The 14,476-nt window shown below is 41.1% G+C and overlaps 1 protein-coding gene across 1 annotated transcript in view; it reads right to left on the reverse strand.

Annotated features, from left to right (window-relative positions):
• The window catches only part of PCNX2 (pecanex 2), a 357,992-nt gene that overhangs the window by 224,318 nt on the left and 119,198 nt on the right, over positions 1-14,476 (reverse strand). The window contains exon 13 of the mRNA XM_075532150.1: positions 5,960-6,131. Within this exon, the coding sequence (XP_075388265.1) occupies positions 5,960-6,131 (172 nt within the window). The remainder of the gene's footprint in view (positions 1-5,959; positions 6,132-14,476) is intronic.

Here is a 14,476-nt window from a genome sequence, read left to right on the forward strand (position 1 = left end):
TGAAATAATGTTAAAGGGAGCCAAACATTGGAAGTGGTTCAGAAAAACATGAGGAAGACGGTATTTGCTGTAGGAAACACATCATCCCATGAAGCCAAAACTAATGATGTGAAAAGAATGTGCGCATGAGGAACAACGGCACAGGAAAAGGAAACGGTAAGAGACTCTGGAGGTTACAACCAAAGATGGTCTGGCTGTGTGTGCAGAACCGGACCTTCATGGAACAGCGCAGGAAGTGCAGCATTCAACCTGGAGGGTGTGCACTGGATCTTCCCCAGGAGGTACTAGATGGTAAAATCTCTAACCTATGAAATAAAAACTGGAGAGGTGGAATGGAAGAAAAACAGAGTCGATGTAGCCTACCTGCCAAGAAGCAGTGAGCTTGAACGAAAAATCAGCCTGTAGGAGTTGCCTAATTTCATGACAATTTGAAGATACATAAAAATGTAGGGGTGGAGTTGAGGCTGTCAATCAGGTCACAGCCTGAAGGTGACTCCTTGTGGATGCAGCCTGCTCATAAGCAGGGTCCTGGGAACCCCACTCCTGCCGCCCTCTCCTTCCTCTTCCTGCTGGCTGACCCTGGTTGCTGCCAGAGCCACCGCCATTGGATCCACGGATTTTGCACCCACCGGCCTGTGATACCTCTGCATTCTGCATCACTGTATGTGGCTACGTGAATATGAAGAGGGACTTAGGAACAACATGGAGCTTAGAGACTTGAGCGGGAAGGGGCTGGGACGCTTCCCTTATAGGCAATGATTTCTTGATATAGCGCTCTTTGAAATGCTGGATTTGTTTCTCTAGTCAGCCTGGCCTAACACACAGTCAGACATTTGTTATATTAGTAGGACTCTTCCACTAATAGAGCTTTGGGGAAATTATGCTCAACATTGATGGAATTGTTTCATCTTTTCATCCAAAAATAAAAACATCCCTGTAGTTGTTGGTAATTTTCCCTGTGAAAAACATTTTTGTTTGTTGGTGAATATACCACTATGCAGGTCTATAATTTTCTCTCCCATTTTCCCTACACCTTTTCCCTAATAATTACCAGAAATTCGGAACTTCTGGAACTGTTATATTTCTTTTCAAGCAAAATGTGCCGTTATAAATATAAAACAAATAGGTTGCCTATTTCTTTTGTTAAATGTAAATGATATTCATTAGTAGGTCTGCAAACCTGGGAGAAAGCACACAGAATTCAAATAACACGGAAAAATACTAAAACCTACAGAGCCTTGTGACTGCCTAAATTCCATGTATATCGAAAGTGCCATAATACCATATCTGTGTGTTAACCAGTTTCCTAATCGTGGACTACTGAATCCAGGAAACAGGTCTTTATACACGACGTGGAAATGCGTGCTCTGAGTGTTTTGAGAAGGCGGGTGCGATTTAGCTTTAGGAACTAGATACAAACCTCCACTGCTATAAGAATTACACTGGTACTGCATTATTTGGAAGGAGTTTACAGTTCTAAGAATAACACAATGGAGGTCATTTAATAGAGAATCCATATAGTCCGTGGGAGTTTGGGGCTCTTTTTTTGAACCTTATCTCTGCCATCGAGCACTCTGATCCTTTCTGAATGTTTCCCTTGTCGGGGAACATCTTGTTTCTGACGTCACCCACTGGATGGCTCTAACCCAAGCCAAGTTTCTGCACGTAACCCACCTGCCCGCTACCAAAACCACAACCAAACTCACTGCCATCCGGGAGATTCCAGCGCACGTGACCCTAGAAGACAAGGGAGAGTTGAACTGCCCTTATGGATTTCTGAGAATGTAACTCCTTATGAAAAAGCCTCATCTCCCCCACACCCCCACCCCAGAGAGTGGCTGGTGGTTTCAAACTGCTGACCTTTTGACTAGCATTCCACGGCATAACCCACTATGCTTCCATGACTCCTGTTACAGGCAATCAATCCCTGGGAAATGATGACATTCTTTTCCACTGAAGGGACAGTGAAAAAGAGGAAGACCGTCAACAAGAGGGATGGATTAAGTTCATGCAAGGGGCTCAAACACAAGAACAACTGTGAGGTGGCCTAGGACTGGGTGGGCAGTGTTTTGTTTTGTTGTGTGTAGGAACCAACGTGGTGGCACCTAACAACTCGACAGCACCTGTCGATGACAGCCTGTCCCTCATCTGAAGGTACCATGTGACCAGAGGTTTCTTCTTTAAGTTCGCTCTCTCCAGTCCCTCTGTTTCCAGTCCCTAGAGCAGGAGGGTGTGCCCTCAGGACACACTCGGACTTGTCATTGGTCTTTTTGAAATCTGGCAATAAGAAGTGAAGGCTTCTTGGCTCAGTCACCCATATGAGAATTACCCAAGCAACCTAACTCGGGCTTTTGCTGAAGTTAACCATACGGAAAGTAATACAAATTCCTGCCTCCCAAGGTCACCAGTCTGGAACTGAGTATAAGACACGCTGCCTTTCCCTTATGCCTAGAAATAAAAATGAAGTGGTTGTTTTCATAAAGAAAGGGAAGTTTTCAGAATGATATTCTGAATATGTATGAGTCATATGAAAAATATCAGTAGTTCTTTGAGATTACCACTCTCACGGTTCTTAGCTCTTGGATTTGTCACCATCCCTACAAAGCAACTAGCCTCGGTCAGCAATCCTGTCCTGCCTCAACATTCCCTGTAGCCTGCCTTTATATTTTCTTCCTCTGATTTTTAGTCTACTGTCCGATGTTCTGTTCTTGCCTCTGAGATGCTCCATCAGGGCTTCACCACACTCCTTAGATTGTAAGACTGGAAGCTTCTCCAGCTCCTCCATCAGCCTAATGTCCACCTGCCTCCCTGCACCATCCCAAGAATTCAGCATCTTTTTTGTCTGGAAGGCAAAATTTGGCAGGCATGGCTTTGCCCGAAATCAGCCGATATTGGACCTTGCTCACCCTTATCTTCCTCCTCTTGCCTCTTCCCCTTGTGAGAGGTGTGTGGCACTGGATGAAAAGCAGTGTCAGTGAGTTACAGAAATAGCACCAGGAAGGTACAACTCCAGGAAACATTGTACATTCCCAGCATCAGCTAGAAGACCACAGCTACCTTGTGTGAGATAGGAGTGGCATTCAGCCCCTTCTGGAAACAATGCCATATTACTTCATTCGTGTTTCTCTCCTCCTCTTAAATGTTACTGTTGCTTCCTATTAACATTTGATTCTCTCTCTCTCTCTCTCTCTCTCTCTCACACACACACACACACACACACACACACACACACACACACACTTTCTCTTCCCTCCTTGTTCTGCCCTGGACCTCCTTGGTAGCTGAGTAACAGAGAGTGAGAGGCTATAAAAAGAAGAAGGACTAAATTATTATTACTTTTTACCTCATAAAATAATAAAGTATAAGATTCTATTGTCTTCCTTTCTTTCTCATTTGTTCTTGATTTGACCCATAACATTTTCTTGCTCATTGCAAATTATCGTTTAACATATTCATTCCCTCAGAATTGCTATTGGTCTATTTTTCATTTATCTTGATCATTTAGTCATTTAGCTTACTAGAGTGTTTATCACTATTTTTACTTGTCGCTGCGGACAAGCAGCTAAAAACATATTAAGAAGAAGCATCAGTGGGAGAAAGGGAATTCCAGTGATCAAGCTAAGAATGCTGTATCTTCTGCCCTCTCCTCTTACTAATGGAACTGATTTAAAGAAATAGATGAGAATTTTCACATCCACAGCTTATTCTAAAACAAGGTTACTACTAAAAGTTGCAGCCATGTGTGGAGGATTTTTATCAAGTATGTCTTGCTCCCTCCCAATAGCATTTTCAAAGCACATGAGGTGGAGTTTTACCATCCTCGTTTCCAAGGAGCACTCGGTGGTCCATCTGCCAAGATGGATATGCTTGTCCCTCTGGCAGTCTATGGGATATTTGGCGGGCCGTTCCCCCTGGATCTCTTATACAGTTCATCTTCAAAAGATGCTTCTTAGTTCCCTACCTACTGAAGGGCTGACTTGGACAAGAATAACAATAAGCGATATCTTATTTAGGAATGGGAAGTGTTCCAAAGTTCATTTATACATTAATTTTGTAAGAACTTAATATGTAATTTATGTGCACTTGTTCAATCATTCAAGAAATAGCCATTTAGTGCTAAGTATATTGTAGGTATGATATTGAATGCTAATGAATCGAGGAAGTCAGGCACTGATTAAGCATCTCAACTAAAAGTCCCAGCTACAAAGTGCTCTGCGAAGGGTGGGATGGAAGGCTACAATATGAGATCAAGTTTTTTGTTTGTTTTTAGATCAAGTTTGTAGTTGCTTTGGGATGGCAGTTAAGGAAGTTAATTTATGATAAAGTAAAAACAAATATTTTTCTCATTTAACAAATATATGTGTGTTTGTGATGTGTGAGGGTGCAAGCATATTTCTTGGTGCCTGTATGTATGTGTGTGTTTGAGTATGTGTGAGCCTGTGTTTCTCTGTATGTCTACGTGAGTGAATGTGTTTGAGGGTGTGTAGGTATGTGTCTATATAGGAATCTATGTCGTTGTGTGTATTCTAATTGATGTAACTTCAATTAATATAAAGTATGGAGGTGAAAATATTAGGACGGGAGGAAGAAAATACTGATGGGTAGGAAGGCCATGACTGAAATTCTGATCATAAGATAGATTTCTATTTTATCAACAATTTTCTTGGTTTTATATTTTAACTCAGAGACTTTCGGAAACACCATGCCATATCCATTGGGATGAAGAAGTCCCTCGTCTAGTCACATGGTCTGCTAGGGCTGAAAGTGATGAGCGTGCACACAAGAGTAGGTATGGAGCGGGTCTAGGGGTAGTGAACACATGCTACTAATAAATGGGAAAAGGGACTGTTTAGATTGGACTTCCTGTCGAGTTTTCATCTATAAGGACCCAGAGGAAAAGCCGGAGCCCTCACCCCTTCCACTGAAAAGGGTTGGCGAGCTCATGGAGGGGGGAGAGGAGACAAGGAGCTTGCTGTTTTAACAGCCCTCACTTGACTAAGAGTTGTAGTTGGCCAGCAGAGTGCACATGCACACACACACACACACACACACACACATACACATTATATCATTAATAACTGCCTTTATAGACTCAGTTGATCATTGTGATCATAAAGAGGTCATAAGGTACACAACAGGTCACAAGTCAACACCTTGATGTCATCACATGAATTTCAAAGTCCCAGAAATTAGGTCTTCAGAACTATGGGTCAATATTGGGGTGACTTTTGAAATAAAATAATAATAGCCAATACTGTTTTAAAGCACTATTCTATGTTTTGGTGTACTAAATCATTTAAAATTTGTAAAACCTACAATAAGAGATAAGTAACTCTTATGGAACCCATATAAAAGCTGAAGAATTCTACTTGAAGGTCACACATCTTTTAAGTTACTGTTGGAATTCAAACACCAGAAGTCTGGCTCTGAGTTCATGCTGTAAGCCATTACAAGATACAGACAATTTGCTAAAAGTGAACATTTTACAGCAGGCAAATGGTAGGAGAAAGGAGCGCGAGCAAAGTGTGCCAGCAGAAGATGAAGTGACCCGAATACCCAAGACTGAAGCAAGAGGAAAACCATGACAACCATGTGCTACCAGATGATCTGTGTGTGCTGTGCACAGCACACTGGCTCTGCCCATTGATGGCAAGTCTAACCCCACCAGCGCCACCCATCAGGCTCCACAGCAACTGTGCTTCAGGCATTACAGGGCTACAGCTGTTGGACAATGGACATTAAAATCCTCTAGAATACTTCCATGGTTGGGTTCCTTTGTGCTTGGGCTCCCAAATGTCTCTGGTGGTGTGTAAGCCAAGAGGGGGATATGAATTTTTTATCCAACAAGAAAGGAAGGGGTTCCTCCAACCAGGATTCCAGAACATAAAGGGAAGACAGAACCTTGCCTCCATCCCATACCCACCCACGTGCCCTTCCCCAGGACCTCAAATTAACTCACCCATTAAGTGGTCCCTAGCTGCTTGCAGGGATCCTGGAGAGAAGATCTTCAGGCCATAGACAACATAAGCAGGAGGGTGCCTGGCCTTGGCCCCTACGTCAAGGAGCAAAATAAGAGCACACAGCATACAAAAATAGATTGGCCGGCTATATGTTATGATCTGATTGTGCCCCTAGGAAACAAACAGAATTTCTTTTGTTTCGATTAGACAGGAAAAGCCTCATCAGCAATAGCTTATACCATACCACTCCCATAACACATATGCACAAAACACCAAGAAAAAAAGTCTACTTATGTTTAAAAATCAGAATTAAAAATTCATGAAGAATGTCTTTCTCTCAGATTCAACAAGATTTACCTGAAAATCTAATGACCATCCTTGGAGAAAAACCTAGATCTAATTCAATGTTTCCCCAATGGTGAAACTAACATTTATATTACTTATTTCGAGTGTAAAACTACTTTAAGCCATTGTATTCTCTATATGTCTAACTTGGGCTCCACTATTAATAAGAAAGAAAATGATAAATTATGGTTTTTAATTTCTATCTTAGAAAGCAAGGCAATTCAAGTACAAAGTGATACCTGAAGGCATTGTTTAAACATGCCTCAGCATAGCACAGTGGAATAATTTGTTTTAAAAAAAACCTTGACATTTATATAAACTTTTCTCTGAGGATCATCAAATACCTAGCAAATACCATCTTAACCCTCACAATGTTACTATTAAGGAAAGTACAAAGCAAGTTTCATTATTCCCCTGAAATGTATGCATGAATTAAGAGAACAATACTCTATCAACTATATCAAAAATACTCTAACAAGCTTCCAGGACAAAGAATTTTCATCTCACAAGCAATGCACAATTCATTAAGATTTTTCTAAACCAAACACAAATAAATTAGGAGAGTATTCTGTGGAATTCATTAACTACTTTGGATATTAAAAATGTGAAAGTAAGAGGGTTCAGCTGTGAATAGCCACCCCAAGAGAGAAAGATGTGGTTTTCTGCTCCAGTAGATTTACAGCCTCCAAAGCCCAAAGGGCAATTTTACTCTTGTCCTATAGCATCACTAAGAGCCCTGGTGGTGTGGCAGTTACGTGTTGGGCTGCTAACCCCAAAGTCAGCAGAGGAAGATGAGGCTTGCTACTCTCAGAAAGGGTTATATGTAGTCTCAGAAATCCACAGAGACAGTCCTAGCCTGCCCTGTATGATCACTATGAATTCTAATTGATTCAATGGCTGTGAGTTAGAGTTTGGAGTCCTGAATATATTATATTTGGAAATGTAATTTAAATGGTCCCTGCTTCAATAATAGAAATACTCCAATTCTGAGACTTATTTTTTAATAAAAAATAAAGCACAGAGTCTCCATGGATATATTTGACCCAGAGTCTAAGTTCAGTCTTGAAGTAATATTTGCACTGTAACATGAAATTTCCTCTTGAATCCAGGAAGGGCATAGATTGAAGGGCATGTACTTTCTTCTGCATTTAAAAAAATAAAAAAATCTAAAAGCCTAAGCTATCTAAATGCATTCCATAACCAGCAAAAAGCAAAAATACATTTATTGGTATAAACAGCTATTCCATGTACAAGTATAACTACATATAATATATTTATCAAAATGACCCCTTTTAGGATATATAATTAGTCAACTCCATTATGCCTTAGTTCTTTCAAGAAAACATTAAAATTTTAATTTTTTATGAATTGAAAGACTTTGGTTCCCCAATAAGCTTGAGATACCATTTTGTATCTTGCATGTAAAACTAGTTATTAGGCACAGAAATGCTTCCTTTGTACTTAAAAATTATGAAAAGCTCTGTTTCACTTAAAAGAGGCTGCTCTTATCATCATGTTCATCTTTTATCTCACATCCTCCTATTTTGGATCTCCATCTCAGCATATTGCTAGTGCATGGCATTTTTTTTTCATTGAAATTGACTCAATCCTAACCCCTAGTGATCCTATTTCTGTTATAGGACAACTGTTCCATTAAAGTTTCAAGGCTGTGATTCTTCGGAAGCAGGCAGCCAGGCCTTTCTTCAAAAGTGCCTCTAACAAAACCCACAACCCACTCTCATCTATTTGAATCCCATGCCTGGAGACCCCAGCAGGTTTCCTCTAGCTGCTGCATTCGAACTGCTGAGCTTTCAGGTAGCAGTTTGGATTAGACAGTAAAAGCCTCATCATCAATAGCTTATACCATACCACTCCCATAACACATATGCACAAAACACCAAGAAAAAAAGTCTACTTATGCTTAAAAATCAGAATTAAAAATTCATGAAGAATGTCTATCTCTCAGATTCAACAAGATTTACCCGAAAATCTAATTACCCGAAAATCTAATTATCATCCTTGGAGAAAAACCTAGATCTAATTCAATGTTTCCCCAATGGTGAAAGTAACATTTATATTACTTATTTCGAGTGTAAAACTACTTTAAGCCATTGTATTCCTGGACAGTCCCATCAAGGACCCACAAATTGTGTCTATTGTTGCTGTCGGGTACCAATCAAGTCAGTTCCACCTCACAGCAACGTTCTGTACAACAGAGCAACACCCCGCACGGTCCCACCCCAGCCTCAAATGATTGTTTGAGCCCACGGTTGCAGGTGCATGTCAGTCGCTATTGATAAGGGTCTTCCTCTGTCACTATCTCAAAAAAATAAGAAACCAAATCACTGCCATTAAGTTGATACCCACTGTTAGTAACCTCCTAGGACAGGGCAGAATTGCTCCTGTGAGTTTCTGAGAGGATAACTCTTTACAGGAGTAGAAAGTCCTATCTTTCTCCCAAAAGGTGATTGGTGGTTTTAAACTGCTGACATTGCAGTTAGCAGCCCAATGTAAAGCAATTATACCACCAGGCTATGTCCAGGTGAACTCAAGTCATCGACTTTTCCCCTAGCAGCTGAGCACTGAGTCATTCGCCTCACCCACAGACTATATGTGGCTTGTTTTTATTTGCTTTGATTCCTAAAAATATGTATTCAAATCGTTACCAGACTCCCTAGCTTCTTCTTTCATATCTCAATTAATCACAACTTGCACGGATTGCTCTGTCTGTTTTATTTTGTTTTTTCAGTGGAAAAACTCCCCTTGTTCCTCAGACTAATCTGATTGCGGCCTTTAAAAAAATTCACTGGACTATATTCTCCATCTGTTTTTTAACCTGACGATAAACACATTGTAAGGAGAACTACCGCTTTCATCTGTAGTGCATTCTGCAAGGCAATGTTACAAAAGCCGATTTCGGTGTGCGTTTCGGTTTTTCAACATACACTGTTTCACAGCCACAGTCTCACAATAGCACAGTAATGGTGTGAGAGAAGAGAGTCGCATATCATCTCTGGGGATCCCACCTGTATTCAATACTGAGGCCCTTCTACTTACTTATCCTCCTATGAAGGGGACTGCCATCCGGGAGATGCAAATTAGAACCACAATGAGATGCCACCGTACACCCACAATTCCAGCCCAATTAAAAGAAAAAAGCAGAAAACAAAAAATACTGGAGAGGCTGGAGAGAAAAGGGAACTCATATACACTTTTAGTGAAAATGTTAATACCTACAGCCACTATGGAAAACAGCATGGTGGTACTTAAAGCAACTGGGAATTTAAAGCCAATACGACCTATCAACACCATTATTAGGTATATGCCTCAAAGAAATAAGAGGCACACACCAGGGGGTGTATGCTCTCCCATATTTGTAGCAGCCCAATTTACAATAACAAGAAACCAGAACTACCCCAAGTGCCCAGCAGTGTGTGAATGGAGAAAGAAACCGGTACATACACACAGTGGAATACTATGCATCCCTGAAAAACAGTGATGAAACGTGAAGCACCACATGACATGGAAGGACTGGAAGCCATTATGTTTAGTGATGCTAGTCAATCACAAAAGGATGAATACGTGAGTCCATGACTGTAAGGAGAAATACCAATTAAATATTAGAGGCCAATTCCCAAACAAAGGGGCAGAGAACCTGCCTTCTGTCCATGAACCATAAATCACGCCCCCTAATGTGCACATGTGAAGAACCACCTAGAAAGAAGAGGCCTCACATCCACTGGGGGCACGTCTTCAAGAAGTGGGGAAAAGGAAGAAGACCACCCACTTGATGTCACACAACAGTGACATAGGGTCATGAAAAATCAAGTCACTCGACAGGAAAGAGGAGGAATTTTACTGGAAAATCAAGTTCAGACCAGGGGATGGGGGTATCCCTATTTCAGAGGAGGCCCTGATAGTTCTGTTGCTGAGTTTGGTGGGTAATGGGGAGAAGCAACCTCACAACATGAAGGTATACTAAATAATAATTGCAGGGAAACTAAGTGGAAAATAAACCTGGTTCAATGTTTCCAGGTAGGCACATGCAATACATTTCTACCCAACCCTTGTGAACCATGCCATGTACTAAACACTATGATGACCTTGGATGCTGGCTCACAGGCAACACGGCATCCCTCAAGGGCCACACCAGATGGACCCGATGTGGGAGCCCGACTGAACAAACTGGGCCCTACCTCAAAACTACATGTACTCTTGGACTTAGGATGAAATGCCCTGATGGGCAGTAAGCAAAAGACGGCCACACCAAGACTGCAGAATGTTGGTCGTAGGAACGTTGGTGGGACCCCTGGCTTAGTAGGTGTCCAGTGAAAGGAGGTCCAGAACCACCATACATCTAGTACCGCAATGCTCCCCTTCCATTAATATGACAGGTATTCATCTGATAGGCCAGGATCTTCCCTTGGGAGAAATGGCACATGGAATTTTCCCCTAGAACTAACCCCCGAGCTCAATGTAAACTGAGCTAAATCAACTAAAAAAAAAATCAATCTGCACAAAGTAACAACTCATGGGTTGCAGCTCCAAGTTGGACTGTACTCACATAAAATCCTCACATCAACATTACCTTACAGTCTAGGTTATAGGAAAGCTTACTGAAGTCACCAATGCCATCGCCTTAGACCTCAGGAGGATGATTGACGATGTTTTTCCTTCTTGTTTCTTTTCTTTAGTTTTGTTTGGTGGGGGTGGGGATTTTTTTTTTTGTTTGGTTTTTGTTGCTGGTGATGGTGGTTTGTTTGTTTGGGGGGAGGTTGTTTCTATCACCAAACTGAACCACAGGTGTTCATGACCTGTGGACGAGCAGGTGGATTCTAGGCCCCCACTTACTTATAGCCTCCATCCAAGAACAGTTAGTTTTTTTTTTGTTGTTTTCAGTTAGTTCTTATAACATGGCCCTGCTCGATGCTTGCCTGCATAAAGAGATCGCTGAAGATAAGAGTGGTGTAGCAAAGTGTGGTGAAGAAAGAAGATGGTGCCTGGCTATCAAATGAAAGAGTGTGTAGGATCTTAAAGGTTTGTATTCGAACAAGCAGCCATCTAAGGGCAGTATCAACTAAGCCCACGTTGAAGAAGCATACCAGCCGATGTGATCCAAAGATGATGATAAAAAAAACCAATACGATGAAAGGTAAAGTATCAGAGCTTAAATTATGAACACCCGATTTGTAGAAGGCTTTGGATACAGTGGACGCCCAACATCCGCCTGCATAGCATCTAGTCAGAGACTATCTGCCTCTGGCAGATCCCATCTAGTGAAAAGCAAGTACTCAAACAGCTTCACTATCAGACAGAAATCATCGTACACTTGGTCATGGTGGATTGAAACATGGTAAATGAGGGGAACCCCCAAAAAAATCCAGATTGTTTTCAAACCTATGTATTTTAATTTTTTACCAAAAAAAAAAACCTTATCACCTTCAAAGTACACTCCATTTCACTTAACAAATTTGCCAAATTTGCCATTCCATTCTTGGAAACATTTTCAAACTCATCTATTTGGATAGATGACAGAACCTCCCTCATTTTTCTCTTCATCTTTTCTATCTTGTCAAATCACTGCCCTTTCATGCCCCTATTCACTCACAGAAACAAAAAGAAGTTTCACAGAGGGAGGTCAGGTGAGTAAGGAGCATGGGGCAAGAGAAGCATGCTGGTTTTTGCCAAAACTGGCTCAGAGATGGCTGCGTGAGTGGGTGCACTGTCATGGGAGCAAAACCAGTCTCCCATCTGCAACAAGTCTGGCCTTTTTTTGTCGCACACTGTTTCGCAATCTTTTCAGAACCTCTAAATAGAAAGCTAAATTAACTTTCTGACCTGGTGGAATGAACTCTAAATGCACGATCCCCTCACTACAAAAATACCACAAATGAGCATTGTCTTGAACTTTGATTTCACTTGCGGAGCTGTTATTTTCAGTGAGGTGACGATGGCGTCTTCCACTGGCTTGACTGATGTTTGCTTTGGGGGCTGTAGAGTAGCACCAGGTCTCATCACCAGCAATGACCTTGTGGGGAAAAGTCTGGGTCGCTTGGAAGCGCTTCTTTCAGAGCATGGCATGTTTCCACTTGAAGCTCTTTTTCCTGGTCTGTCAGAACCTGAGGCACAAATTTCGCAGCGATCCTTCTCATTTCCAAATATTCCATTAAAATTCACTAAACCAAGCTCCAACATAGTCCAGATAGCTAACTTCCCCATCACTTTGATGGGCTGTCATCAGTTTTCAAGCACAAGTGCATAAATTTTGTCGACGTTTTCATCCATTCAGGAGTTGATCAATGTTGAGAACAAGGTCTGTCATCAATCGGTATTTGACCTATTTTTGAAAAGAGAAAACCACTCATACACTTGAGTTCTTCCCGTGCCACTGTTGTTGTAAAGTGTGTTCAACATCACAGCAGTTTCTGTGGTATTTTTCCCGAGCAGGAAACAAAATTTCACAGCCACACGCTGCTCTCTTAAATTAGCCATCACAAAAGATGAGGTTTAAGTGAAACTGCTTTTATGAAACAATTCGCTGTGACCAGAGAGAACCTACCCAGTTGACGCCACTGGGTGCACTAACTCAGAGCAGTGAGTTGCTAGATGCTCACCTAGGGGAAAAGGTGTATTTGAAAGCTCCACCCAGGGGAGTTTTTCCAGTTTTGGGGGGTAGGGGCATGCCCTTGTAATATGATACTTGGTCAGTTGACCTCCCTCTTGACCTACCTGAATTAGCTCTAGGATCAAATATTTTTCGCTTGTTCCATGACAGAAATTTCTTCTCTGGGTTCTTTAATATCGTTGGTGGTATTTCTTTCTTATTACCATATATACTCGTGTATAAGCCAAGTTTTTCAGCACAAAAAAATGTGCTGAAAAACTGGGGTTCGGCTTATACACGGGTGAGTGGTACTCCAGCGAGGTGTAACATCTCGCAGATGATTACCGTTCCTCCATTGTTCAAAGCCCCGCTGACAGTGCAGGACTTTGAATGTTTGTTTACTCACATCTAACCAATCAGAGCCATCCTGTGACATGGACGGCTCCAATTCGCAGAAGTACCCGTAGTGATTCACTTAAGCCGGCAGCTGAACTAGTAAAGATGTGTCTGTGGCTGCGCTCTGTCTCTCCCCTCTGGTCTCTGTGTTAATTCACATCCTGCATTTCCCACCCTAGGCTTATACTCGAGTCAATCAGTTTTTCTGGTTTCCCAGGTAATAATTAGGTACCTCGGCTTATACTTGGGTCAGCGTATATTTGAGTGTATACAGTATTTATTTTTATATTTATATTATCATTTTCTTCTTTCTGTTCATTCTGTTTTTTGTTATGTAGTGGTTCTGTTAGGTTTCTCAGTTTATGGAGCACACAAGGAGTGGATGCATAAAGACAAGAATGGATGCAGTGGGTTATCTGGAGAGCAAACCATGAATGGGGCAGGGGAATGGAACACAATAACTGACTGTGATGATAAACATGCAACTCTTTTAAAAAGTGATTTAACTATGGATGTGTATGATATGTAACTATTATATCAAGAAACCTGCTAAAATAAAAGAAAACTAAACTTGATCAACAGTTGCCATGGGTGAAGGAGGAAGAGATTTTGCTTAGGGTATATGGAGTTTATGTGAATGGTGGTGGAATCATTTGGAAAAGGAAATCAATAGTGGTTGTAAAGCATGAAGAATATAATCAGTAGCACTGAATTATATATGCAGAACTCCTTGAATGGGAGAATGTTTTGCTACGAATATTTTTGCCATAATTTTAGATAGTAATTGCACTAACAATGAGTATAAGGAAGAAGAAAATGTTCTAGAATTTATTGTGGTAATGATTGATATATGGATGAAGTTTCAATGAAAATGTTTAAAAGTTGGAGGGGAATGAGGAGCCGATATTAAGGGCTCAAGTAGAAAGGAAATGTTTTGAGAATGATGATGGCAACATATGTACAAATGTGCTTGACACAATGGATGTACATATGGATTGTGATAAGAATTGTACAAGCCCCCAATAAAATGATTTTTTAAAAGTTGGGGGACAGCATCTAGATTGTTGCTGTTGTTAAGAAAATAAGAAGTTTGGGGTTTGTTTTTTTTAACAAAGAAAAGAGGATGTCTGCAGGACTCAGAAGACTCGGTGGCTCGAGTGCATGAAAAGGG

Source organism: Tenrec ecaudatus, chromosome 1, assembly GCF_050624435.1.
Source record: "Tenrec ecaudatus isolate mTenEca1 chromosome 1, mTenEca1.hap1, whole genome shotgun sequence".
Lineage (NCBI taxonomy): Eukaryota > Metazoa > Chordata > Mammalia > Afrosoricida > Tenrecidae > Tenrec > Tenrec ecaudatus.